Source organism: Calonectris borealis, chromosome 11 (assembly GCF_964195595.1).
Source record: "Calonectris borealis chromosome 11, bCalBor7.hap1.2, whole genome shotgun sequence".
Lineage (NCBI taxonomy): Eukaryota > Metazoa > Chordata > Aves > Procellariiformes > Procellariidae > Calonectris > Calonectris borealis.
Genome location: NC_134322.1, coordinates 15451131 through 15479006, shown reverse-complemented (window position 1 = coordinate 15479006; position 27876 = coordinate 15451131). Strand labels below are relative to the sequence as shown.

At 41.8% G+C, this 27876-nt stretch overlaps 1 protein-coding gene across 4 annotated transcripts in view; it reads left to right on the top strand.

Moving 5' to 3' along the window:
• The window catches only part of RFX7 (regulatory factor X7), a 54494-nt gene extending 26889 nt beyond the window's left edge, over window positions 1-27605 (top strand). For all 4 annotated transcript variants that reach the window (XM_075160144.1, XM_075160143.1, XM_075160147.1 and 1 more), the window contains 7 exons: window positions 5447-5529; window positions 6348-6470; window positions 12657-12777; window positions 15455-15535; window positions 16217-16424; window positions 19042-19337; window positions 20277-27605. In XM_075160144.1, coding sequence (XP_075016245.1) covers window positions 6361-6470; window positions 12657-12777; window positions 15455-15535; window positions 16217-16424; window positions 19042-19337; window positions 20277-23591 — 4131 coding nt within the window. In that variant the 5' untranslated portion in view covers window positions 5447-5529; window positions 6348-6360 and the 3' untranslated portion in view covers window positions 23592-27605. The remainder of the gene's footprint in view (window positions 1-5446; window positions 5530-6347; window positions 6471-12656; window positions 12778-15454; window positions 15536-16216; window positions 16425-19041; window positions 19338-20276) is intronic.
• Window positions 27606-27876: the final 271 nt, after the last annotated feature.

Genomic DNA, 27876 nt, shown 5'->3' with positions numbered 1-27876 from the left:
AGTAGATTCTCTTATGACTTTGCTTGTTATATTTGTTGCCGCATACTAAGTGAACTCTTGAACCTGATTTTTAAAACGGTATGCTCCATATAATCGCTCAGCAAGAAGCTTAAGGTTTCTTTCCTTAGTCCTATGAAAAGAGGTGGGTGCTGGTGAGAGAGTGCTGCATCGATGGTCATGAAAACCAAAGCTGCTGATGGCTGGAGCAGTTGCAGCGTGGGCTGCAGCAGTGGGCAAGGTCTGTTGAAGCGATGGGCCTCGGTCCTGCTGCGGAGAAGGTGGTAGGCTTGTCACTTGTCTTTTTGGCCCTAGAGGAGACAGGCAGAAGCTCTATGGAGCTTTGGCAGCTGTGCTTGGACACTGCCAGTACAAAGCTGCCCTTGGTTTTGGGGCTTGTTTGGAATATTTAGCACCTGAAATATGTTTCTGCTTCTGTTCAGATAAAGCATATCAAATGTATTTATTAGCAGCTTTTTAGAATAATAGGCTCTGTTTCAAGTATTAGCTATTTCCTGTCTTGATCATATTTCCAACAAACCATCTGACCTTGAACAAATTATTTTAACCTTTGCTTCTTGTTTCTCTATTCACAAAGTGGGGAGATGATTGCTTGACTACTTTGCTATTCTTAGTCTAGTTCTTAAATAATAGATGTTTGTTCTGCTGAAGTATGACAAGTTTTAGAACCAGTCTGCCAGGAGGTGCAAGTTACATTGGCATTGGCATAGCCTTTTTTGCTTCGATTATAGTTACCTATAAATACTCAAAATGTGGAAAGAAATATTAAGATCAGTCCATGCTCTCTAAAATAGTAGTCTTGCAAAAAGCTTGCAGCAGTGTCCCTGGCCTTCAACTCCTCTTCACCAGAACTCGAGGACAGAAATAACCTGTAATTCTGCCTTCCTTGTGGAAATATAAAATAGTTCAAATCTGAATGCCGTTTTTCACTGTGTTCATTAGAGAAGTTGTAACTCTGTTAATTGTTCCTTAGATTATTCTTCCTCTATCTTACTTAATGTTTGGCCTCACTAAATATTTCCTTCTTCAAAACAATCCAGAAAAAGCACTTTCCCTGGAGTTTTCCCATTTGACAACTTTAGGATGAAACTTCACCAACGTTTGTGACCTGACAGTAGATCAGCAATCAGAGAAAACCAGATAGAGAGGATCAATCCACCAAGATCAGGAAACCTGAAATGATACTCTGTGATTCTGGAGACTCACGTTCAAATCTCTAGGTCTCTGGTTCAAGCAGGAACGTGAATAAACTCATGTTTCCTATAACACAGATTAAGTTTTTAACCACATGCTGTGTTGAGCTGATCTTTGTCTCTTTGTGCTGTGAAAAGTTTCAGTGTCTAGTTAGTGTCTCTCAGAATGGAACCAGATGTCAAAACCTGCTATTTTCTTTAAAAAAAAACAACCCACAACATTTTGGCCGTTCTGGTTTATTTGACAGCTGTTTATTTGCTCAATCAAAATGCCTGTTAGAATGAAAAAGAAAGTTGCTTCTGTTCCTAAGAGATCCTTGTTCTGTGTCTTTCTTAGGCAGCAAAAGGACAGATTGCTCTGGAGCAGATCTATGTGGCTATTGATAACGCAAATATAAATGGATCTCTGGTTTAATTTGTTTGCTACATATTTTGTGCATTCCTTTAGTGAACTATCTATATTTGGTAACTGTCAAAACAAAAATATCAGAGATTTGTGCTCCTTTATATGTTACTGAAAGTCTTTGCTTAGTTGTGACTTGAGGTTTCTAATTCTTTGTCCTTAGTTTTTCTGTCTCACAATATAAGATCACTGAGATATTTTGAGTACTTGATATATTTTTTGGCTAAATTGAAGCCAAGTCGTGAAAATAAGTATGAACACTGCTTGCTCCCCTTCTTCACTGAATCTTCCTTTATTTAATGTGGTTCCGATTACAGGAGATAAATATAACGTGTGAAAACCGAGAGTAATAGAGGTGGTGCTTTGTGATGGCTTTACACCTCAGTCCTGCGAGCAGTTTAGCATGCTTATGCATTTTTCTAATGCAGCTTCAAGAAATACGGTTTATAAATAGCCTTTGGAGAATTACACAGTCTTCATCTGATTTGATAGAACCAGTCACTCAAGGTCAGGAAACTTCAAGCAAAATTTTTACTTAGATCCTTTTAAGTAGCGCAGAAGGATTCCCTTTAAAATGTTCCCAGACACTTTACATTCTGTATGGGTTGTAAAACTACTGTGGCATAAGCTTTAATGGGCTACACAAAGGGGAATTTGTCCAAGATGATGCCGGCATCAGACTCTTCCTTTTGATGCTGTGACTCTTTTCCACTCTATTGACTTATTTTTTCCACACTATTGACCTATTTGGGGGGTGGTGGTGGAGAAAATTTGTAGTATATTTTGTGTTCTTGTTTCTTTTCATTCATTTCCAGATGCATCCAACTTAGCACAAAGAAAAACTCAGGGTGAATGATCTCTTTCTACTGAGCTGGTCAGTAGTCAGTAGGCCAGCTAAAATGTTCCTCCACTTTCCCGAATTCTTTTCTGATTGCATTAAGAAATTTGAAAGTTTTGATACTTTGAACAGTTGCAGTAACAGAGTTATTACTGAATTCACCAGACCTTTAGCTCTGAGAACTGGTGGATGTCAGCTGAGGTTGAAGAAGAGGTTGTACTTACCGAGGTTGTAAACCAAGTTTTGAGAGTTTTCGAAACATTTAGAGAAAACAGCCTAAACAAAACATAATGTTTAACAATTTTTTAAACTAAACAAAACATGATGTTTCCTGAATCTCCTTGCACTGACTGTCACACTCCATCCCTTTGCTGCCACTTCTTCAGCGTTAAGATGATTTTCTCTAAATAGATTCAGTCGCATCTAATAAGCTTAGGTTTATCTAATTATCACCCAGGTAGGATTACCTCCGTGAACTGGCTGTGACTCCTGGCTGCCTGTTAAGTCTCCTGTTCCGAGGAGGTCCTGCCTCCCCGGGCTTCCCCGCAGCCCTCGCTGGAAGCTGGAGGAGTTGGGCAGAAAGTGCTGCCTGGGGCCAGGCGGGGAGGGGAGCGCGTCTTGAGTGAAAACAGTGGGATAACATCCCTGTCCAGCTGCTTCTGCTGAGGATGTGAGAAAACCGTAGTCCTCAGCTGCCTCAGCTCTAGGGATGCAGTTTTGCTGACGAGAGAGTCGCTGGCTCGCTTGCATCCTTTGGAAAGGCTCTGCTACATAATCCCAGTCAAATTTTTTCTCTACATATACATCGTTGGGTTTTTTTGTTGTGGTTTTTTTTTTTTAATGAGGGGGTTTGGCAAACAGGGCCTGTGTAGCAGAGCCTCCACGGCTCAGGCAGGGCCCTTCCACCCAGCCCCTTCCTTCTGCCAGGACACAGCAGAAGTTGCTTCAGCTGGAGTGGGCACTGAGACTACTTCAGTGTTTTTTGATGAAAGGTTTAATGTTTCTTCTAAAACCTTGCCCTTTATGTTGCACTCTGGCACATTAGATTTGGAAGTGAGAGGTTGTCTTCCGCCTCAGTGTCAGTGTCATCGGCAGTTTTTTTGTTTTGTTCTGCCTGGGACACTTTTGCCACATGGATTAGCGCTTACCACGCAAGGTAATCTCACCCAGACCGTGTCCTTTGGTGTGCTGCTTTGGCATTTGCCGTTTAAAACAAAAAACAGCTAAGTTCCTCGAAGAAAAGGAGGTCTAATAAATAAGCGCAAATTTTCTGGCAGCTGTTAAACTTCAATCTTTTCATAAGTAAATGATTAATTTTCCATAAACTCTTTCTTTGAAGAACATTGATCTTTTCAGTAATGGGTTTGTTAAAGGAAAACCCACCAGTCCAAATGCTGTGATTTATGCAGGAAAGGAAGGACAGAGAATTTGACAAAATGCACCCATTAAGAAATACCTCTTTGGATGTTTGGTGGTCTGAGCACCACTGCTGTGTAAGCTGCTGTAGGGCCACGCAGAAATCGGTGTCAGCAAATTTCAGGAGTTTGTGAGAGGAAAAAAAAACCTAAATGTTGTGGTTTGCTGCAGCTTATAAAAGCAACAAATCCAGTGTCTGTTACCTGGCTGCTGCTGGAAGTGTTTCTCTTGGCTCTGAGAGCGTCTGTCGCATCGCTGGTGGCCCAGTTCTGTGGGGCGGTTTTGCGGCGGGGATTAGCGAGCCCCCGCGCTCTCCCAGCACCCTTCCCCGGATGGCACGTCCCGCCGGTCCTCGCCCAGCGTCTGGGGTCAGGGAGGGGACCCCTGCCTTGGGTGCAAAGCCAGCGGAAGGGAGGTGGGAGCTCACCTCTCCCTAGTACTGCTGTTAATTTTGTGCCAGCTGAAGCGAGGTGGATCTGGACGTGACTGGGGCAGGTAGGGAGCTGGTTTGAAGTGAAGTTTAGGTTTTTAGTTTCCCCCTCTGTATTCTGCTCATTGCTGAAGTGAACAGCCAGGTCTCACTACCTGTCGGTCGCTCTCTCTTATTTTCTCTTCCTTTTGGAAAAGGTTACATTGGCAGTAAGACACCAGTAAAGGAGAAGAGAACCAACTGTAATCCAAAAGCTGTATTCTAACTTAAAAAGGGATCTGGGAGTCTTTGACTCGGTACTGGTGGTGCACCACCTCATGCATTGTTCTGCAGCACCTTGCAGAAGGAGAACCTGTTTGCTCCTTGCTGTGTGGCTTTACTCCTGCTGCTGCTGAGCAGCCTGAGCGTATTACCGCAACTGATTTTCCCAGTGTTTCTAAGTCTGTGTAGCTGGTTTCAGGTGACCAAAAGCTAGTTCGCATGTAGCAATCACTGTTTGCATACACCAGGTAAAACTCCCCCTGTGTCTGATCCTCAGGTGGTATCCCTTGGAGGAGGAGTCCGGCATCACTGAGATTCATGTTAACTGAATGGCTTGTCTTCAGTACCTGTTCAATAACTGATTTCCAAAGGAAACAAAAAAATACATGTGTATGTAGATAGATTTTAAAACGTCTTCATTGAAGTCTGTGACATTTAACTATTAATATATAGTGGATCACAGGATCAGGTCTGACATCCTGCATTACTACAGCATAGCTGTTTTTTGATGCTGCCTTCTCAGAGGTGCTTCATGTGTGCTCTGAGGAGATAAAGTTTTCATGTTACGCATCTGGTTACAGAAGTGATCTGTTACTGACATTTTTCCAGATTCTGCTTTTGTTGCGTGTGAATTTTGTAATGGTGACCAGTGCTTTCTAGTGTGTGGTGATGTGCAAATAAAATAGAAAATCATGTTTCTAGTCCCAGAGTGCTCACAGTCACATTCTTTCACATAAGTAAATACTGTCTTGTTTAAAATTATATTATTTAGGAATACACTGTCAGATGACAGTTTTTAGCTGTCAAGCTCAACTCTTACTGTTTGCTTTTTGTCCCCCTGCCTCTCCCCACCCTTTTTTTTTAACCAAAACACCTTTGTTATCTAGCAAGAAGTTGAGAAGTTTACAGACCTAGAGAAACTCTACCTCTACCTTCAGCTGCCTTCGGGTCCCAACAATGGAGACAAAAGGTATGTGTGTAAGCGTGTAAACGTGAGCAACTAGTACCGAAAACTTACTTTACTTCCCGTGGCACTTATCTGCTGAGGAACCATTCACATGATGTGTTTGGTAGCAGAAGCAGCCTTTATTAAATGTTAAGGACTCTTCTTTCCCTGCAGATTGGGGTTTTTTAACTTCTTAATCTTTAGTGCATGAATAACTTGTAAATATAAACCTCCTAAAATGCAAGAGTCATCAGAGAAAGTGTTTTGCATCCTAAGTGTGATTGTTCCTTCGCTTTTTATGTAGGAAGTGATAATATAGCAACACAAATGTGATGGTGGGGGAAAGAAGGAACTGCTGGTATTTCTAGTAACGTTTGTTTGACTAAAGGAAGATCTAGAAAACCAACCTGCAGATCACAACGTGACAAAATTAGTATATGTTCCCAGTAGGGTGGTTATAGGCAGACAGGTGCCTCTGAGCATCTGCTGGGAAAGTTGGGTGTTTCCAAAGGGCAGCTGGCAAACGGAGTGGGCAAAACTTAGAGGTGGTCAGTAAGGAACAATAAATTTAAGAGGGGAAGTAGGTGAACTCTCACCCGTCACTGTCTACTCGCTGCTGTATATCAGTCAGGAACTGGAGTGTGGAGTCCCTTTGTTAAACTGTAAATGAAAGAGGGAGATAACTGCTGCTCATGCCTCAAGGAATAGCTAAATGTGTGAGGTACTGGCCCTCGTTGTCTCTGGTGTCTCTCCACCTGTGTAGGCGGACAATTGCTAAGTCTTGTAACTCAGGAGGAGGTATGGAGCAAAGTCTTCATCAGCACTGCTTCTTCTTTCACTAGCGATCAGATCTCCATGTCGTCCAGCCGTGCCCAGCAGATGCACGCCTTCTCGTGGATACGGAACACCTTGGAAGAGCACCCTGAGACTTCCCTTCCCAAGCAGGAGGTTTATGACGAATACAAGTGAGTGCTCCCAAACTGGATCCATACATACGGCTTTAGCGAGTGTAGATGGTTCTGTGACGCTGGCTCTACAGGTACTCCACTGATGTACATGTACAAGTGCATATAGCAGAACAAGGCCTTATGTACTAATGTACCTGAGAATGTTCTAGCTACAGTGAGGCAAACTGTATGCATTATTTCTGCCACTGACGGTAAGACTGTGATGTTGAAATTGTGCATTACATATCCTGAAGGAAAGGTACAAGTATCTCTGAACAAGTAAATATCTGTATGAATATTGGTTTTGTTTTGTGGACAGAGCAGCACAGGTAAAAAGCACCAGTTGCTATCTTACACTACGTTTTGGTCTGCTTGTATGTACGTACGTATATGACTGCCTTAACAAGGATGAGGGGTTGAATTGTTCGTCCTGGAAATGCAGCTATTTTGCACATAAGATCTAGCCCATCACACCTTTCTTTCCAGAATAATGCATAAATATGGGACCTTCCTGCAGCAAACCTGATTTCTACAGAGGCACAATGTATCTGAATATGTATGAAACCAGTAACCAAGGCCACTGTGAGTCTGTGTTGTCAAGTCTCAAAGCTACCATGTCACGAGAAAGCGATTAGAAGCAAGGGAGAGGGAGCTGTCTGATGGAAGTTGGATTTGAATTCATTTACAGAACATTCCCCACGGGGTGGGGGGGAAATCATCCTTAGCCCAGTTGCCTGAAGATGAATAACAGATTTGTGATCTAGTATGAATATTTCCATAATCTGAACGATTACAGTAATTTGCAGAGAGCTGAGTCCCTTCACCTCCTAAGTGCCTTCAGGATTCAGCCCTTAGTAATTGTTATTGCAGGGGTGCCTTCTGCGAATACCTCCTTTTAATTAACTCTCTCTGGTCAAGTTTTTTACTGTGACTGAGCTGAAACATGATGGCATTCGCTTGCCTGGGGTTGATAAACATGCACACACCTATTTCTGAATTCTCGCCATCGACTGGAGCGGTGACGCAGCCTGGAAATAGAGCCAATGGCACAGACGTGCTGGGGTGGCCAATCCCCGAGCAGCAGCCGCTCGCGCAGACACAGCAACAGCGGCAGCTGCTGTGCGGGAGAGAGATGGGAGCGTTATTCTTAAATATATTTCTTATTTAATAATTTATGGCCTGCTTCAGCAACAAATCTGCTTGGCTTCCATGCTGTGCCAAGCTGCAGATGCCCAGAAAAATCATCATCTACAGATTGTGGAGTGTGAAATTTGGATGGCTTTTGTATGTAGCTGCATCAAGTATTTGTGTATTGTATTTTTTTTTCTAACAAAATAAGGGTGGTAAGCAAATATTCAGGAAAATATCAAATGTTTGGAATCTGTTCTCCTTTGAAAGCATCTGTTCTGTTTTTAAAACATTCAGTTTCTTTGAATATTTTCATGAGTTATTCTTGCACACCAAAGGAAGAGTAGTCTTGGAGTGGGAGGTGGGGAACAGGCATATAAATAGATAAGAGAGTTAGTTTTGATAAGTCAGTTTTCTTTACCTAAGGGTGTTAAGGCCTCTCAAAACTCATGTCTGCCATATTAGCAAGTTACCATTTCTCTCCTCTGTGTGCAAAGATAGATGTTGCATGAGCTCACAAGTACTGTGAGCAAGCTTAGGTACTCTGCACGTATAAATCAAAGTCACAAGGCACAGAAGAGTGCCGCATCATACCAGCATCTCAATTCCTGCTGTAAATTTTGGTCAATATAAATCTTGCAAAACTACTGGGCTTCTGCATCACCTTTCATGTGTGGGGTGTTTTTTTTTCTACGAAGAGGGAAAGACAGAAGCTTGCACTCCACACAAGTCCACCATTGGCGAGTGTTGATAGTGTTTCCAGCTCCTCCACGTTTCAGTAGCCTTTTCTCACTAAGCTTATTCAACACAGTGACTCTTCTTTCTGTTTTCTTACTCTTCCATTTAATTGTGAATTCATGTCTCTAACTGGATAAAAGTGAATGGATTCATCTCCCTTTCGAAAGGGATAAAATAAATGAAAAATGCATCATAATATAAGGCAGTAGCACTTGGGAAGGTTGAGAGCTTGCAGCTGAATTTCAGAAAGGAGGTAGGTGGGAGCTAGTAGGTGAACCTCTCTTTTTGATGCTGTGATGCCGCTTGCACTGACAGAATACGTTGGGCTGTAAGAAGCTGTCTTTCTGTTGGGCACACACGGTTCTTCTGCCAGCTTCCTCTGGGAGTTACGGGGGAATACAGTCTGGAAAATATGGGAACTCATGGGGAGCTGCCTAACATGTTGTCTAGCCTCCAGAGAATAGATGCTGCTTCCCATCAAATCCTTTCAGTGTTTTCTTGTAAGTCAGTTTTACTTGCGTATCTTCTCCCCATTAGTAAACACCCTTCTGGAGGCAGCCAGGTGAAGATTTAGCTGAGTTTAGAGAATTGGGAGTTCGAGTCTAAGTGCAGTCCTGCAATACTTAGGCAGACAAAATCCCTATTTGCCCACAAAATGATTTGTTGAGCCTTCAGTAAACACTTGGGTCCTCTTATCTTGCTTCTACTACAGTGACGCAAGGAAAGAAAGTCATTTAAGTTTGGTGCCCTGAAGATTCACTTGATACGCTTGATATAGATAAGGAGGTCTTTGAGTCAGCCCGTATCTCTTTCCTCTAGTCTGTAAATCATTAATCCTTGCTTTACTGGCTGCTGGGCCACTTGATGCCACCTGATGCATAGATTATGTGCACTAAGTGTTAAGGATATTAACCAACAAGTTAGAAGAAGAATATTCAGAAGCTAGCACAGAAGAGGGCAGTAGGTATAGCAATACCATGTCTGTTAAACAAGTAAAAGACACAAGATACATACTAATCTTGTTTGATAGCACTTAACCAGTACTTTTATATAAAACTACCTGATAGGAACAGGATGAGTCGTATTGTGTTGTAAAGTCCAGTCCTCTGTCATAAGCAACTACCTATATATTCCTTTTAAAAGCCGATCAAGCTCCATCTAAAGCAGTGTTTTCCCACCTCTGCTTCTGCTCTTGGGAGTCTGACATGCAATTTCATTTCTCTGATGGTTTTCAGACATCTGGTTTCCATCCTACCTGATTTTTAGGACTCATGTCTGGGCCAGCATTGCTCATCATCTTAATGAGAGCCTACCTTTTCCTAAGGTTCTTTGTTCTAAACTGGTCTCTATTTTTAGAGACCAGTTGTTTTGCTGGATTGGGTAAGCCAAAATCTTTGTGTCCTTCCATGCAATAGATTCTTTATCATAATGGTTTTTCTGCCCAGGAAGCTGTGTAAACTGGGCTGCATAGCCTGACCGTCTTCATTGGCTTTTTGGTTAATCTTTTTTGTGGTTTAATTCAGATGCGCTCCCAGCGTATTTTATGGCTCGAGTACATTTAATTCGAAGATCTTACCCCCCCAAAAAAAGGCTTTTTCTCCTTATCATGTAGGGGAGCTCTATACAAAGGAATGTAACCAACCGCGTGTCCATTGTCATTCCTGTCTCTGCGTAGACCTTCCCTCCCCCCATCTATTTCCCACCCACCCTTCAAATAAGCAAAACGGCTCCTGGGCTCAGCGATGTGCCAAGAGTGCAAGTAGCAGAGAGAAGAGCTTCAGGGAGGAGACTCCTGGTATGTGTTGTCAAGTCAATGAGAGACCGCAGATGGACATGGAGGGTTCTCGGCCGAGCCAGGAGGAGGAGGGGCCATATGGGATGATCTGTCTGGAAAACTGAAATTACGTGATAATAATAATAGCTCAGAAATCACAAGCTTGCAGGAGCTGCCAGCATGGATACGAAGGGACCATGTAACTCTGTGTTTTGCTGCTAGCAAGTAATTGTCTTGAAACAGATGTGCTAGACTTAAGGAACTGAATTTTTTTTTTTTCCTTCTTTCTTTATTTATTTTCTCCTAGAAGGGGGAATAATTTTTAACTTTAAAGTTTATTGATTGGTAGGTCCCTAATCCTGTTGTTGCTGGGTTATTTTTTTTATTTTGCTTTGCTGACGTTGTTGAGTTTCAGTCAAAGATACTGCTGACTGTGGCAGAGAAATTCAGAGCGCCCTCCTCTGCGTGGTAGTTGAGACTTAAAGTCCTGTAATCAGCATCAGTAAGTGACAAAGACCCACCTTTTAGGAACTTTCAGGGTAGAGTTAAAATCCATTGGAGCCTGGCAAGACGCAAGGGAAAAAAATGGCACAGAGATCTATTACACGTAAAGCAATGTCTGATTCCTAAGAGGGTGGAGCAAGGCAGGAGAAGCATTCCTTTGTATTAACTTCAAAGGGACATATCCAAAATCCAGATTGTGTGACTGACGTGCATTGAAATGAAATATGTTGGTATATAAATTGGATAAAAACCTTCTTGCTGTCCCATACAGAAGCTAGACTAATGGCTGACTGTATACCAGGTTGTAGGCGACGTCTCCTGGTTTGGACAGAGTGGCCCGGTAGCTGGGGGAAGTGGGTGCACACAAGCTCTGCAGGGAGATGTCAGAACCAAATAGCATAAAACTTGCTCTTTATCATCAAAATCACTACATTTGTGGTGGTGCTTTCCAGGTGGAGGATACCTACATACAGGCAAGGTAAAAGCAGCAGATACTTGCTCTGTAATAACGAGTATTTTTACAGAGAAAATAAATGCAGTGGAAGTATCTCAAGAAATACATACTGCTTTCTATAGAGCTACCGTTTTCAGAGAAGACATTTTGACTGGCCTACTTGGATGCAAGTGCCACCGCTAATTGTTACTGGTTTTACTAGGTGATGCTGGGAGTGAAATACCTGTTTTGGGAGTGCTGCTTTTTCTTTCTTTCTTTCTTCCTTCATGAGCAGAGATTTGTTTGCATGTATGTACCTGATTAGAGTAGCAGGCAACCTGGTGTATGAAATTATTGTTTTTTCTGCTCTCCTGCTGATGCCCACACAGGACCATGTACAGTCACCTCTTCTTTTCAGAGGCAGGTTGGTTTTGTGCGTTGCTGGTAGGACTTCTCACGGGAAAGGAGGTCATTGCTATCTGGTGCTGACTCTGTGACTGCAGGAAATCTGCATGAGAATGCTTTAACAGTATGCTTTGGGCCTTAGCGCATTAACATCTGTGAAATACCACAAGACTTGAACAAAAGGCAATATGGCATTCATATCTTTTGTGCAGCCTTAAGCACTTGCTGCGTAGGTGAACCTTCCAGAGCAGTTCCTGGTTTTCTCCTCTGCTTTCACATATTTGTGATTTTCCAGAACATGCACGTTTTGCAGCGAAATCAAAAATTGTTGTTCTCTGCCTCAAGGAGATATATTAAAAATATCTCAGATGTTGAAACATCTGAATAGATGTTGAAACAAAATTCCTTCTGCTGTTTTTGAGAACTGAAGACAGATAACAGTGCCCATTTTACTAGAATAAGTAAACTTAGCAAAATAATTACCTTTGTTGCTTTATTTCCCTAGATCATCAGGTTGTATACTCAGTCGCATGAAGATCTACATTTGCAGAGGCAGTTGAAATCTCTGTTAATTTAGGACTGTTAATGAATGTAAGGATGTCTATAATTAAGCAGCTCTCATAGTTCAGTAGTGGTACAGTGGCAAGAGGACTAGGTCCTCAGTACATCTCTATGTTACGCCTATAAAGGTGAAACTGGTTCCCTGGGAAGGTATGTTTTATTAAATTCAGTTCTGTTAAGCTCTATTAAATTGAGGTTGTGTAGGCAGAATCTTTCTCTGGACACTGACAAAGCTCTTACTGCTTTTCAAATATTCCTGCAGGACTTCAGGCCTTACCACACTCAAGCTATACTTCTGGCTAGAACAATGTCTCTGCTTTTATTATGTCCGAAAATAAGTGAATTGAAACATATGCTTCAAACTAAGTTGTGGAGTAAATCTTAACTATGCTCTAGATAATGCCACTACTTGTTATGTCTCCATATGACTTGTCTTTGAACTCAGTAGAGAACAAGGCAAAAACTATGGTATTAATAGTTCTGTTTATACATTTTTAATGCATTCAGTTCGTTGTGGATAGCTTCATTAATGTTAAATGTGGTTCTTAATATGGATGGGCGTAAGTGTTTTCCTTTGAAAACCTTAGATGGAGTCTAGCACGCAGGCTGGCCTCTTGCATTAACTTTGATTCCATTCACGCTTTCTTTCTCTTTGTTGCAGGAGCTATTGTGACAATCTTGGCTACCACCCATTAAGTGCTGCTGACTTTGGAAAGATCATGAAAAATGTCTTTCCAAATATGAAGGCCCGTCGTCTAGGCACAAGAGGCAAATCAAAATATCCTTTTCTAGAACGCTTCTCAGTAACTTCTTCTGCACTTGCCTGGAGAACATCTGTCGTTACAGCTTAACTACCAGCTAAATGTAGAAGTAATGTTAAATAAAAAATGCAGACACTTTCTCAACGTTCTTTAAAAATTATTAATTGCGGTAGTGTTAGGTTGCAAGATATAACTTCGGAAACAAGTACTTAAATTTAGGTTCTGACAGTTGTCACAGCCGCAAGGAATCAAAGAAGCTTTATCATTTAGTGCAAAGAGGGATATTGGAATAAAGGAACTTGCCTTATATATCTGCAATAACTAACACTTTATTGGTAGTACAGCTCAGAATTATCAGAACATTTCTTGCTTTTATATTACACTTGCGCACACCAATGATGTGAAAGTTAGTTGTAAAGCCAAAGATCCTTCTTAAGCAGGGCTACAGATATTTCATAGAACTGCCTCTCCTCAACTGTTAGTATTGCTTGGAAGAGAAGAGGGAACTGGGAAGTCGTCACAAAAGCTGACTTCAGACTTGGAAGGCACGATCCGAGGCTTGTCCTGCCGTCAGAGGAGGGGTGACGGCTTCCTTCACTGCATGGTGCAGACCTCCTGAGATAGGAAAGACAATGCAGAGCAAGAGCTTCTAGGAGGGTAGCGCTGTCTTTCTCTCTTGACTGCAGAGTCTTGTTGCCTGTGCCTAAAGTTGGAATCAGCTTCCTGCCCTCCTTCCCTGTGTTAGAGAAATAGTCCATCCCAGAGGGCGTGCAAAAACACTACCCCATTTAATTGCAACTTAGTACAAACCATAAAGTACTTATCTGATGTTGTCATAGTGTAACTACACATAATTGTTATAGGAAGAACTGTACACAGTAGGTCTTGGGACAGATGAGTTTATCAATTAACTTCGCCACCACGAAGAATTTGAGACAAATGCTGTGCAAAAGAGTCTGCTCGTACCGCTGGTGGTTCTCTGTAGGGGCAAGAAGCTCTGCTAGGAAAGAAATGTAGTAATCAAGTCTAATGGCTACAAGAATGTGAATTTTTCTCAGGCTTTTCTGAGACTGAGCTGTAGTTTGTCTAGTCTTTAGCATGCTGATGTGTTCCATTAAAAATACAAAAACTGTTAGTGATTTTCAAAGTAAGTAGTTTTTTCATCAGCAAGGATTTTGTCTTTTCCAAGTTGAGAATTACATCTTCCCTTGAGAATCCTTAGAAACCATCATGAAGTAATGTCGTACCTGCTGCATCCCCCACTCCTGCTCCGTTCTGACTCTAAGCCACTGCAGTAAGCAAGGGAGGGAGAGCATTAAAAGGCCGAAAGGCATCGAGGTGCTTGTAGGCTCTAATGAAAAAGACTGAAAAGAACTATCAGTAATGATATGGACTCACTGTAAGTGAGACCTGGCCTTTGCCAAGGTCTCACTTGAAGCATGCACTTACAGAGGGAATTGAGCACTAGCGGGCAGCCCAGAATTATTTGTCTTCCATAGAGAAAAAAACCTTCCATGTAGTAGTAAATGGAGAAGTTATGTGTCAGTTAAATTTTTTCATAAAATACAGTGCTGGATTATCTAGTGGAGTCCAAAACTTAGTAGTGATCTTCTGGATAGAGCTAGAGAAGTTTTAAGGAAGAAGTCATATGATGTAGTTGTAGCTTGACCCAGGGGATCTCTTTCAGTTCAGTTTCTAATTCAGAATTATTAAAATGTGACCTTATCTGACACTTACCTTAATACCTAGCCTCCTTACATTTATTTCACTGTAATTATGCTCCATCCAGGTTAATGCAAGCAAATGCAAACTCCATGGTCTAGGAAAAAGAAATACAGACATGTTTACAGAATGTGAAAAATTAGTGATCCTGAAAAGGATTTGTGTGTCACAGAGAAGAGACACTGTGTGTGAACTCCCAGAGTAATGCTGTGGAGAGGAAAAAAGGCTGATTTGATTTTTAGACCTATAAACAAGTGAGTAAGAGTAATGGAGGGAGTATATTTTTGTGTACTGATTTGATGAGATCAATATAAGAACAAATCTGGGTATTTGTGTCCATATTTTTACAGAAGAAGAGTTATCATGGATGGGGGGGGAGCCACAAAAATTGTGTGAAATCTTAGGAAGAAACGTCCTCATCGGTCACTTTATCTTGTCATGGAAAACTTCTTCAGTTTGTGGAAGTCCCTTAGGAGAAGGAGAAGGAAATGTTGGGAAATGTAGCAAAAAGAGGCAAAAAAGAACAACTCATAATAAAGCAAAACCAAAATTTGGGAACACATTTTTTAATAGTGATTAACTTTTGAAAATGCGTTCTGCATCTCATTTTAGGCCTGGTTTAGGAAGGGAGTTTAGTCCAAATTTGTGTTAATGATTTAAATACTGAGTAGCTAATTGAAACTACTTGGCATGGTTTAGTCGTTCTTTTAAGTCATCAAATGAAATTCATCACGGCCAGCATCACTTGCTCCTCTGCATAGACGGAGAAGCCCAACGACCTGCCCAAGAACACAACCACTTACAGGCTTTTGATTCTGGCTGGCTATGAGACTATGTCAATGACAGTAATTCTTGGATATGTTGTTGAATTTGCTTATAAAGCTTATGAGGGGGTATCAGAGGAATTACTGCCCTTCCCTTCTATCCCCCAACAAACAAGCAGAGATGGTTTAGACCTTAATTCTTGTTCACATATTGCTACAGTGGGCTGAGGAAGAAGGCTTTCGTGCATATGCCAACACTGCCCAACCTTGACTTTCATAAAACTGGAGATGGGGTATGATATATACTTGCTTATTTATATGTATTTCTGCAAATTAACATTTATTATGTTGTTTTTCTGTCTGTAGTTTTCAAAACAAAGTGAAGAGCTGTGTAGTTTTTAAGATTTTTCTTTACAATACTTATACTCTGAATCATTGTTTGATGTTTTTCTGTAAAGCTGAGAACGAATTGCAGTCCTATTAAAAAAACTAATTTAGGAGGTGAAGCAGACTTTCACAGTGTTGCCACCCACAAACTGTATCTTTTTATCTCTGATTCTGTTTTGGTTTTACTGTATTTTTTTTTTTAAAAAAAAGTCAATGCTAGGGAAGAGGAACCCCAATGAAAGAAGCAGTTCCTGGGTAACAGTGGCTGCTGAGTTGACAAGACTCCAGATGCAGGGAGCATCCACTGTTGGTGGTCCAGATATTAGGATTCTGTCTGCGATTTTCTTCCAGAAATGTCAGCTCCATATAATGCCTTTGGAAACAACCAGTAGATTAACGTGAAGACATTTCATTTTGAATGCTATTGATGATGTGATCTCATTCTCCCAATTTCATGAAAAACTGTGAACATACGTACTCAACTTTTTGTGTGTTTCTGATCATCATTTGCTCTCTGTTTTTGTTTTCATGCCTTAATGACCCTTAATAATTAAAGTAACCTTTCCTCCTTTGTTTGTTTGTTTTAGTTGGATGGGGCAGAGCCGTCTGGGCAGCTGCAAAGTGCTGATGAGGAAGTTGTCTCTGCGGCCTGCCGGCTTGTTTGTGAATGGGCCCAGAAAGTGCTGAGCCAGCCTTTTGATACAGTCTTGGAATTGGCTCGTTTCCTTGTAAAAAGTCACTATATCGGTACCAAGTCAATGGCAGCTTTAACAGTAATGGCAGGGGCACCAGCAGGTAATGAGATAACTTAATGCTGAATGGATGAAATAGGGGATCTTTTTTTAAAGAGTAATAACATCTTGGTTTGAGGAAGCACTGCTCTTCAGGGCAAACTTTAAACACTGACTCTGAGCGTTGAGCGTGCATTTACGTGATTTTAGTCCACATTGCTGCAAATTACTTTTCTTGCTGGTAGTCTGGGTAAAGAGATCTGAAAATAAGCAGTGGTTCTCAGGTTTAGTTTGTGATTCTCCCATTCCTCCGAAGAGGACCCTGGGCTTTTAAAGCACTTCAGGGCATGTGAGTAATTGTGCTGAATTTATGTACTTTGCTAGATCAGGAGTTTGGTGCTGGTACAGTGCTGTTTTGTAGACAGACTGCTGGTGTAGCTGTGTTTCTGTCTGATAACTTGCACTAATTTGGAAACAATTGTCTGAATTTTCTCTCAAGAGCAGATTTTCTTACAGGCGTTTCTGATATGTCAGATGCAAATTTTCTTGAGATGTTTGATCAGCGTCAGGTAGTACAAGCACATCAGCTGCTGCTGTTATTGATCACATTAGAAGTAAGGGCTTGAGGGGCATTGAGAGGGATACGAGAGCCTTCTCTGGGGGCAGTTGTGTGACTGAGATTCCAGCACTCGATTTCAAATCTTCGTTAAAGATCAAGGTAAAGAGAAGAGTTATTTTGTATTTTGCTACATTAGATGAATTCCTGTTCTATTCAGTCTGTGGGAAAGCTTACATTCGATGTGGTTGTTTGTACATCTACTTTTGTGTCCTTTGTTTCCTTCTTCATGCTCAAAATCAGTCAATCATTTTTTTTGTGGCTGTGGATGAAGTAAATTACAAAAATGAAGGATGAGGAGGGAAGTGCAGGTGCACAACATGCCCCCCAGACTTCCCTCTGGGAAGTTCTGCCCAGGCCTGTCGAGCAAAATGTGTTTGGATCAAGGCAGATCTCTTGACTTGAGACAGGTGATTTCAAATAGAAACTGGTGATCAGGGCTGTAGGTTGGAGTGATCCCCTTCTGGATCACATTCTTTCTCTCCTTCCAGCTCTCATTCCTTTATTGCAACTTGGAACTGACGGGTGGCAGTGGCAGGTTTTGCTGCCTCTATGCTCCTTTTTTACCTGTCGTTGCTTGGCTTCATTGGTTCTGCTTGCCATGCTGCTATAAGGAACGCTAGGTGTATGTACAGCTCTTCAACTCATGTAGCTTCTCCCCCTTACTTCCTTCAAGAGAAGATGGTTTCCTTCAAGAGAAGATGGTTTCCTTCAAGGAAAAGGGCAGTTATTTCCAATGCATGCCTCTGTGGCTTGGATAGTCATTTCAGGAGAGGTTCTTTCTAGAATGGCAAATGAAGTATTCCCATTCCTCTTTATCGCAAAAAGTTAGTGTCTCTGTGCATTAACTGAGGAAAAAGCAAACTTCTACCCTCAAGGAAAAAATTGTTGAGTTATTTTCTCATAAATGTTACTTGCCTTCAGTATTCAGCCCACATAGATGACTTGTTTTCCAGTAATTGCAATATATTTGGGCATTTCACTGCTCTGTGAAGAAGGAATTGTGAAAGTGGAGACGTTGCTTTGTTCAAGCTCTCATGGTATTACATGCTGCTGGGAGGGTGGGCTCCCAGACCACAGTTCCTAAGCATGTACTGGGTACCTAAAAAAAAATACTTGCCCTAAAATGGTGTAGATTAATTTATAATTAAGAGGTTTTTTAAAAAACTATGAAACCTGCGAAGTGTAAATGAAATGGTGTTAAAGCATTTTTAGAGGGACAGTTCAACAGGATTAGTTGGTCACTGAGAGAACATACTAATCCTCTTGACTGTTAATAAACAAAAGATCATAAATGTGATGTGATTTTATAACGGAAATTGGTACCAGCTGCACGGATGAGACTAACTCCCTGTTGTTCTCCCTGGAAGCACCACTTGCTTGCTTGTGATCAGCAAAGGCATTGTCTCTAGAAAAAATGTTCTCCCATTCTAATTTCCGTAGTTTTTTCACCTTTTCCTTCTTTTTTTCTTTTTTCCCTGGACGCTTCTCTTGCCCTTCTTTCACCTGATCACACAGGTTGTGATCCATTCTGATATTAATATGCATTGTGTTTAATGCCTTGGCCATTAGATAATATAATCTGCTCAGAGCTGCTCCTCTGTGACACAGACCCACAGCTTTCTGGAAAGATTTTTCATTTTTTAAAGGTGCCTTAGATATTGATAACAAAACAAAAACGTAGTAGATTGCTGAATTTTCAAGGTTCATCTAAAACATATCTGCTGCCCTCTACTGTCAGTTAAATGAAATGCATGGGTTTTTCGATTTTGCTGACACAGAAGTTGCAGTTTGGGATTGCTAGACACGAGATGCCAATACATAATATTTTAGCAGCTAATGCCCAGCTTGTCTAACAGATAGAGGTTTTGCCACAAATGTGGAAATAAACTGAAACACTGAATAGATTTGAGCATGAAGTGGATGGGAGTACGTCATGGAGGAGGTGTTCCCAGAATGGTTGTGGAGATGCCTGCCCTGTATTCTGTGTGGTTAGATGCAGAAGTGGGACTATAGCAGACATGGTATATGTGGTTATAATTAATTCTTCTTCTTTTGTATTCAGGAGTAAAAGGGATCCCCCAGCCCTCAGCTTTTATACCTACTGCTGAAAGTAATTCCTTTCAACCGCAAGTGAAAACTCTGCCATCTCCTGTTGATGCCAAGCAGCAGCTGCAGCGTAAGATCCAGAAGAAGCAGCAAGAACAGAAACTGCAGTCTCCTTTGCCAGGAGAGTCTCCAGCAAAGAAAACGGAAGGCACCACAACCAACGGCGTCACCGGTATATCTAATGGAAGTCCTGCGATTCTGTCTCCTCCGCCTATTGGCATTGTTGTGGCAGCTGTCCCCAGCCCGATACCGGTAATGTTCTCCTGCAATTCTCTAGAGAAACCACCTTATGAAAGGGTTGTAAATTGCCAGTAACTAAGCAGCGGTGTCAGTGGGATAGAAAAACGGTTTCCTTTCAGAGGCTTGGGTCCCTTGATGCTTTTCTGTCCCAATGATTGTGTTATACCACGGGTTATGGGATCGATACAGAGGCAGAATTCTGATCACATAGGATAGGCCAAGTTCCTCTTTGAAGTCGTTGACAGTGGAATTTCAGCTAGCAATAATTAAGGTTATATGTGGGAATAATTGCCCTTGAGATGAAGTTTAACCAGACGAGAGAGCTGATGCCAGTTGTGTGGGTCGCTGAGCCCCTAATATGGAATCTAAATTGCCTTTCATTGGCCTGGCGCATTTAGTGACAACAAACAATTTTATTTTTGCATGAATGTCTGTAGTATGGAACATTTTTGTCTTTCAGCCATACAAAACTGGGTGGCAGGAGGAAGGTTATTTGTTTTTAAGATGTTAATTGTGTTGTCGATTTTAATAGGTAAGCCAATTTTTCTGCCTGATAGTGGGTTTGTATTTAACTCGCTTTTGAAACCTTAAGAGTGAGCAGTGTTTTGAACACATCCTCTCCTCTTTAACCTTTGTATGTCTGTCTCTTTGTTCCATGTGAAGGATTGTATGAGAACGACCCTTTCATTAGCAGAAGAGCAGACTAGTGTGCAGACCAGTGCCTCATGCCTTAAAAATTGAGGCCACATACCTGTCTACCAATCCATAGGGCAGACAAATAGAAATTATCTTGTATATAGTTGGAGAGCTTGTTTTGTTTCAAACTGACAATCACGAGCTTTGGTGTATTGAGCTGTGTTGTCCTTCACCTTTGAAATGCTTGGGGATGAGGTGGTCTGTGGGGGACTTTCTTGCTTCATCGCTACACCTTTTCTTTTTCTTTCTCTACAGGTGCCAAGGACCAGGCAGTTGGTGACGTCCCCAAGTCCTATGGGATCGTCTGATAGCAAGGTCCTGCCGCTCAACGTTCAGGTGGTCACTCAGCACATGCAATCAGTCAAGCAGTCACCAAAGACTCCCCAGAACGTTCCCGCCAGCCCAGTTGGTGACCGCTCTGCCCGGCATCGCTACCCGCAGATCTTACCGAAGCCAGCAAATACCAGTGCTCTCACCATCCGCTCTCCCACGACGGTGCTCTTTACCAGTAGCCCAATCAAGACTGTTGTGCCAGCTCCACATGTGAATTCCTTAAATGTGGTAAAAATGACAGCAATATCTCTTGCCCCAAGCAGCAGTAGTGTGCCCGTCAAACAGACGCCTTCAGTTAGCAGTAGTGCAGGAGCAGTGGAAGAAGGGAGGACTGGTCCTCAGATCAAAAATGGATCTGTTGTTTCGCTTCAGTCTCCGGGATCCAAGTCTAGCACTGTTGTAGCTGCGCCTGCAGTCAAGATCAAAATGGAACCAGAAGCATTGCTGGATGAGAACTCAGTACAGGGCCAAGAGAGCTCTGACGTGTCTAAATCCATAAAGGGAACCCCTGACCTGCCTCCTGCTCAACTAATTAATTTTGAGGTTGCAACCTTGAAGCTTTCGGTTGATGATGTCGTGGAGGCAAAACCAGTTAAGGGCTGTGATCAGGGAGCTGAAGAAGCAGGGACCAAATATAAAACACAATCTAATGAGATCACACCAGCTTCTTCAGCAGGCAATAATCAAAGCATTCTAAAGCTCTCCGTTGCCAGTCAAAACTTGTCCAGCACCAGCATCGGTTCACCTCCTACTGGTGAGTCTACGATTAAAGACAAAACATGCGCTAAAAGTCCAAGAAAGCGACAACCTTCTACACTTCAGGATTCCCAGGTACCACCTGTAAAGAAACCACTGGTGGAGCAGCTTTCAGCTGGTAATGCTGTGGAGGGTCAAAAAGCAAACAGTGTTAAGAAGTCTCCAAAGGTTGGATCGTTAGCTAACAGTGACAATACAGCAACACTTGCTCAAGTTCCCAGCAAGGTACCTGTGAAGGTACCTATACCTTCTGCAGCTGCGGCAAACTTAGCAACAGACCTTTCTTTGAGCACCAATTTAAATACCAGTGATTCTACTTTAGGACAGCAGCTTGCATCAGCATCATCTCCAGATATAAAAGTAAAATTGGAAGGAAACATGTTTATCATAGAAAATGATTCAAAATCTGACGGCAGCTTTAACCCAAATATGTGGCACCATATCACCAAAACCTCCGACTTTGCATCTGTGAATTGTGAACAGCAGCAAGATATCAGTGTTATGACTGTTGCAGGGCACTCTGGCTCTAGTGACTTACAGGAGTCGGCATGGGAGCCAGTGCACTGCGAAGGTATACAGCAGGATGCATACAACCAGCAGTTGCAGAACCAGATCCAGGACTCCTCCTTGGGTCAAATACAAGCACAGTCTTCAAATCAGTTACCTCTGCAGTCTGAGCTGAAAGAGTTTGAACATACAGTCCCTCAGTCAAATGAAAACTTCTTTTCATTTGATGATGACCTTACCCAGGACAGCATTGTGGAGGAGCTAGTGCTCATGGAGGAGCAAATGTCCATGAATAATTCTCATCCTTACGGTGGTTGTCTAGGAATGGCACTTCAGAGTCAGACTGCAGCTCAAGGAGCTCCCGTGTCATCTCATCCAAGCAGCGCGCACTTTTACCATTCAATCCATAACAACAGCACTCCGATTCACACTCCCACCCCCACCCCTACCCCAACTCCCACCCCTACCCCGACTCCAACACCCACCTCCGAAATGATCGCTGGATCTCAGAACATGTCCCGAGAGAGCCCTTGTTCGAGGCTGGCTCAGACGACTCCCGTAGACAGTGCTCTAGGAAGCAGCCGGCATACGCCCATCGGCACACCGCATTCGAACTGCAGCAGCAGTGTCCCTCCAAGTCCTGTGGAATGCCGAAACCCATTTGCATTTACTCCCATCAGCTCTAGCATGGCTTACCACGATGCCAGCATTATATCAAGTAGTCCCGTGAAGCCAATGCAGCGGCCTATGGCTACCCATCCCGACAAAACCAAGCTTGAGTGGATGAATAATGGCTACAGTGGTGTTAGCAATTCATCGGTTGCAAACCATGGCATCCTCACGAGCTATCAGGAGCTGGTGGAAGACCGCTTCAGGAAACCTCACGCTTTTGCCGTTCCTGGCCAGTCATACCAATCTCAGCCGCGCCACCACGATACTCACTTCGGTCGCGTGACTCCCGTTTCACCTGTGCAGCACCAGGCAGCCCCTGTCAGTAGCACCACCAAGCAAGAGGGCTTCGCTGTTCCTGCTCCTTTGGACAACAAAGGAACCGGTTCCTCTCTCAACAACAGTCTGAGATGCCGGAGCGTGAGCCCTGCTGTCCATCGCCAGCGTAATCTCAGTGGAAGCACTGTTTACCCTGTTTCAAATATACCACGCTCTAACCTGACACCTTTTGGAAGTCCGGTGACTCCTGAAGTTCACAATGTATTTGCTAATATCCATGCAGACACCAGTGCCAATAACATAGCGCAAAGAAGCCAGTCAGTCCCATTGACTGTGATGATGCAGACGGCCTTCCCGTCTCTTCAGAAACAAACAAACACTAAAAAAATAACCAATGTGTTGTTAAACAAACTTGATTCTGATAGTGACGATGCAGTGAGAGGTTTGGGAGTGAACAACATGCCCTCAAATTACACAGCCCGGATGAATCTCACTCAGATTTTAGAGACATCCGCCGCTTTTCCTAGTGCCAACCCACAAAATATGATCAATTCCAGCACTTCAGTTTATGAATTCCAAACACCAAATTACCTCACAAAAAACAGCAGCACCGATCAGATCAGTTTTTCTTCTGGAGATAACCAAGCACAATCAGACATCGGAGAGCAGCAATTAGATTTTAGCAGCACTGTAAAAGACCTTTTAGGGGAGGACAGTCTGCCCGCAAACCAGCAGCTGGTGAATCAGGTGGCATCAGATCTCAATAACGTTGCATCTGTCTTTCCCAGCGACATCAGGTTGTCTTCCGAGCTCTCAGGCAGCATTAACGATCTGAACACTTTAGACACAAATCTACTGTTTGATCCAGGTCGTCAGCAGGGACAAGATGATGATGCTACACTGGAGGAATTAAAAAATGACCCCTTGTTTCAACAAATCTGCAATGAATCCATTAACTCAATGACTACATCAGGTTTTGAGTGGATGGAGAGTAAGGATCATCCTGCTGTTGAAATGTTGGGTTAATCTTGTTTTATAATATGTATGTAGCACACTGTATCTAAAAGACAGACGTATTGTATTTGTCTTAATGGAAGTGCCTCCCGCAGCAGAAACACTTGCTATGTATTGTGGCATTTTTAAAAAAGTTTGCTGTACCCATTGCTCGTTCTTCAGCAGGGAAAAGGCAGTCTTAACAATTTTAAACAAATCTCTGAAGGTGATGGGCTATCGAAGAGCCAGTATTAAAATTTGAATTTTATAGTGTTTCCCATTCAACATTTCTTATTGTAGCAAATAAAGAAGTGGTTAATAGCCAGCCAGCAGTGACAGCTATGGTTGAGGCTTTGGGAGGGTTTTAAGTTGAGCTCGTTAGTAGGCTTTCCACACTTTGTACTGCTTGTTACGTCTTAGTAGATGATCCTTACTGACCTTTGTTGTTCAGGTCTGAAATGCAGATAGGTAGGTGGTGGGGAGTGGGTACAAGTGAACCAGGTGACATGCAGGTGCCTGATCATTGTGTAGCTGTCTTGAGCGCTGCTCAGTGGTGAACTGTGGGAAATCTCTGTAGCACTGGTGCCATTGACATCTCTAGTAAAACACAGAGATAGGAAAAACTAACAGGAATGATCAAGGAAAAAGAAGGATGCACTAATTTTTTTATTTAAGAGAAATAAATCTATGTAGTTATTTTATCCATTGATATTCATGACATACTTGATATTTTAGTTCTCACTTCAATGTTTTTATATTAGGTAAAATTCATGCGAAAAGATTTTTGAGCACTGAGATTTAATCTAGTCTTAACACCCTATTTTAAAGTGATAGGTACTGTTGAATTATTTATCAATGCTAGAGAAGGAACGTGATATTTCCCCTCTTTTTTTTAAATAAAAGAGCTGCTGGAGCTCATTAAAAGACTATTTTTAAAGATTCATTTTTTTACGTTTGCTCTTTCCTAACCTAGTGGAGGTTGTAGGAAGATGTTATTTTCTCTGTGTTTCAGTAGGTTGAGCCTTTCTGTTTTTCTTGCTCGCTCTCTTTCTCTCAAACAAAAGATGATTAAAATATTAGAAAATGTGGTTGGTCTAAAAATATTTCATACAGAGCCATAATACTGCCAGGCACTTTACAGATACACAGTAAGACATGTGATCTTTCTTTTGGTAAAACTTCTTTTAAAAGTACTTACTGTTTTAGAAGCCTGAATTCCAGTTTCGTAAGTGATTTGACAGGACTGCTGAATCTAATTATTTTCAGAAGTCCTTAGCTGCCCCTCTGGAAAATGAGATTTAGACTTCTGCCTCACTAGTTCACTTGAACCAAAAAAGACCTTTTGTTTTATCAGCATGACATGGGTCTCTGTCATGGTGAAAAGAGAGAGGTACTTAACCGGCCACAGCCCTGGTGCTAGAAGGAGGACTTGCAGAGGCAAGCTTTTACAAAAGAAGTGGTGCACTGAGGATGCTACAGTACCATCCCTTGAGCTTAGTATACAATTGATTATTTCTCCTGTGAACTGACACTTACAAAACAGAAAACAGAGCAGAAGACGTTTTCCTCTCTTGCATTACTTATTTGAATGAGTGGTCATGAATTTATGAGGGGGGAGGCACAATAAGCCCCCCTAGATTTACATAAGGGGAAGATGCTCAGATTTTTCGGGTGATTAGTGTTTTTTGTTTAAGTGTCTTGGTGGTCTTCTGTTTCTTCAATTTTTGCTAATGACTTGAGATCCCAGTACTGGTCAGTTTTTTTGGTGGTGCTGATTCGGCTTGTGCTGCTGCATTGGCACTGGCGGTGCTGGTGTACCACGGCTTCTCTTGCTCTTGCCCCAGTTCATCACCAGTCTGTGGCCTCTTCTGCAGGGACAAACAGTTGTGCCAAGTTAAAGCACCTTATGGGGGCCTGATTTCACTGTGCTTGCATCAGAAGTTTTGCTGCTTCATCAGGAACAAGCTTGGGAAGTTCAGATCTCTCCTTGAAGCACATGGATGTGCAGTGGTGTGCTTTGCTTCGTTTAAGACCAAGTGACCCTTTTAAGTTTTGTTAAGGAAATGGGGAGGAGACTAAAAACTGCATGGTAGCCTTCTGCTTGTTATCTTGCCAGGTGTCTGTCAGTAAGGCTTGAACCGTTTTTCTTGTAGGCTGAAGGCAGGGCTTGAGTTCTGTACTTGCCCGTGGCCTTTTGCCAGAGATGTGCTGAACATCCTCGCACCTTCTTGGCTTCGCTGGGTCTGAGAGACCCTCAGCACCTCTTTCCCCTGCCCCCCCGACCCTGTGTGAAGTGCCAGCACTACTGTGAATAGGTGAAACCTACCTTCCGATGGAGAGTGATGGGGGAGGACGCGAGCGCCGGTGCTGCGAGGAGAAGCTGCACACGTGCTGCAGCGGCCCGTGCGTTTGCATGACGTGCTGGCCTCACCTCCAGGTCACTAAGACCAAGATTGACGTGGGCGTGGGGGAAATAAGATTTTGCCTAACTCCACTAGTTTTTTAAGAGCATTTCTCAGAAAAGCAAGAGTAGATTTAAAGCTGATGCGTTCTAAATTATGCAGCCGTCACCAAAGGTTTTTAAAAATGTGTTTAAAATTATTTTTAAATACAAGCATTACATTGGGCCTAACATGTGACTTAATTAGTGGAAATATTCTATAATCAGTGGATTTAAAGCAAATATATGTTTAATTTAAGAAGTGTTAAATTCGATAAGGATTGTTTCAAGTAAAATCCAAGGCACAGGCACAGCTTTGTACGTTAGTATGTATTATTTTAGAGGTGTTTGTGTGTTGGTGTTATAATTAATAATGTTAGGTCCCTGTACTTAGTGCTAGTTAGTTCTTTACTATACATTGAGACAGAGCACTACTGCACACCAAAGTATGCAATACCCAAAGGAAAATTCTGTGATTCTAACAAATGGAAGCCTGTCTGTGTCAGATACTCCAAAACTAAGAATTTGAGACAGTTCTGACCCCTTGTTTACATTATTGGCTTCCTACTAACATGAGAAATAAATTATTTTGATAGCAGTTTTTGCTAAAGTATACAAACTAGTGAATTTGTACCCTGTGTACAGTCTTGCAGCAAACACTTTAAATTTGGTTGGTTGGTTAGTCCAGCAAACTTTCTGGGTTCATATATTGCACTAAAATTCTGTTGAACCTGTGGCAGGCACATTCCTTAGGATAAATGCAACAAATACAGCCCACAGATTAAAAAAAGAAAAAGCAAAACAAACAAAAAAAACCCCTTTTTAATGTGTTTCATTATTAAAAGGCAAAATGTCATTAAAAGTGACAGGTGAAATTGTCTTATGTAGCAATGTGCATTGATCTCAATGAGATATTTCTATTTCTTATTCTCTTACATGAGAATATTACAGCAGGAAAAATTAAGTTTAGTTTGCTTCACCATGTTAATACATGATCACAAAACGTGCATGAGTGTTAATGACTTAATCTTGTACAGTACTAGATATATTCCTGTAACCACTTTTATTTTTTTTATTCTTTTGCTGTATTGAAACTGGTTCAGTGTTAACCAGGTGAGCATAGTTATTCACAAGTTATTTACTTTTTTATGTTAACTAATTCAGCTTAGTTATTGTTGAATATGTTCCTTTCTTGGATTATTTTTTATTGTTCTGGTGTTGAAAAACATTTTTGCATCACTTTATCATGATAAGAATTCATGAAGTAAATAATTTGCAAATAATTGCAATAAGCACTGACTTCTGAACTGAAAAGAAGGAAACCGTTTCTTGTGCAGTGCATCTGAGGTTCATATAATAGTCTTGTACTATACTGTGCTTTATTTACTGCACCATAAGGAAAGAAAAAATCTCTGTTCCACGTTTTCATTTAGTGCAGGAAATCCAGTTTCTCCCCTCCTCCCCAGTGTTTTGTTGTCTGTTGTACTGCTGAAACTACAGTAGTTGAATATTGCAGTAGCATTTCAGTTATTTTTTTTATTGAAAGTGCTCAAAAATTGTTTTTTAAATGTTTTCAAAAACAATAAAAACATTTTATATTAAAATGACTTCTGGAGTTTTTTCTTTACATGGAAAATATGCGTTAAGGTTGACCTAAAATACAGAGCTTTCTAGTTTGTGCGAAGACAGATCGCAGCTGCCCAGCTGTACCTGTAGTTGCTGAGCGCAGTCATACGCTTAAAGCTGAGCATGAAGGTGAATCTTCCTAGCTGGGACGCCTTGATCAGTCTGTGCTCTCAGAGTAATCTCTTGAGAGAAGTTGGTGGTAATGGGCTTCTGACCAGTCACTTTATATTCCATTTCTGTAGGAATATAAGG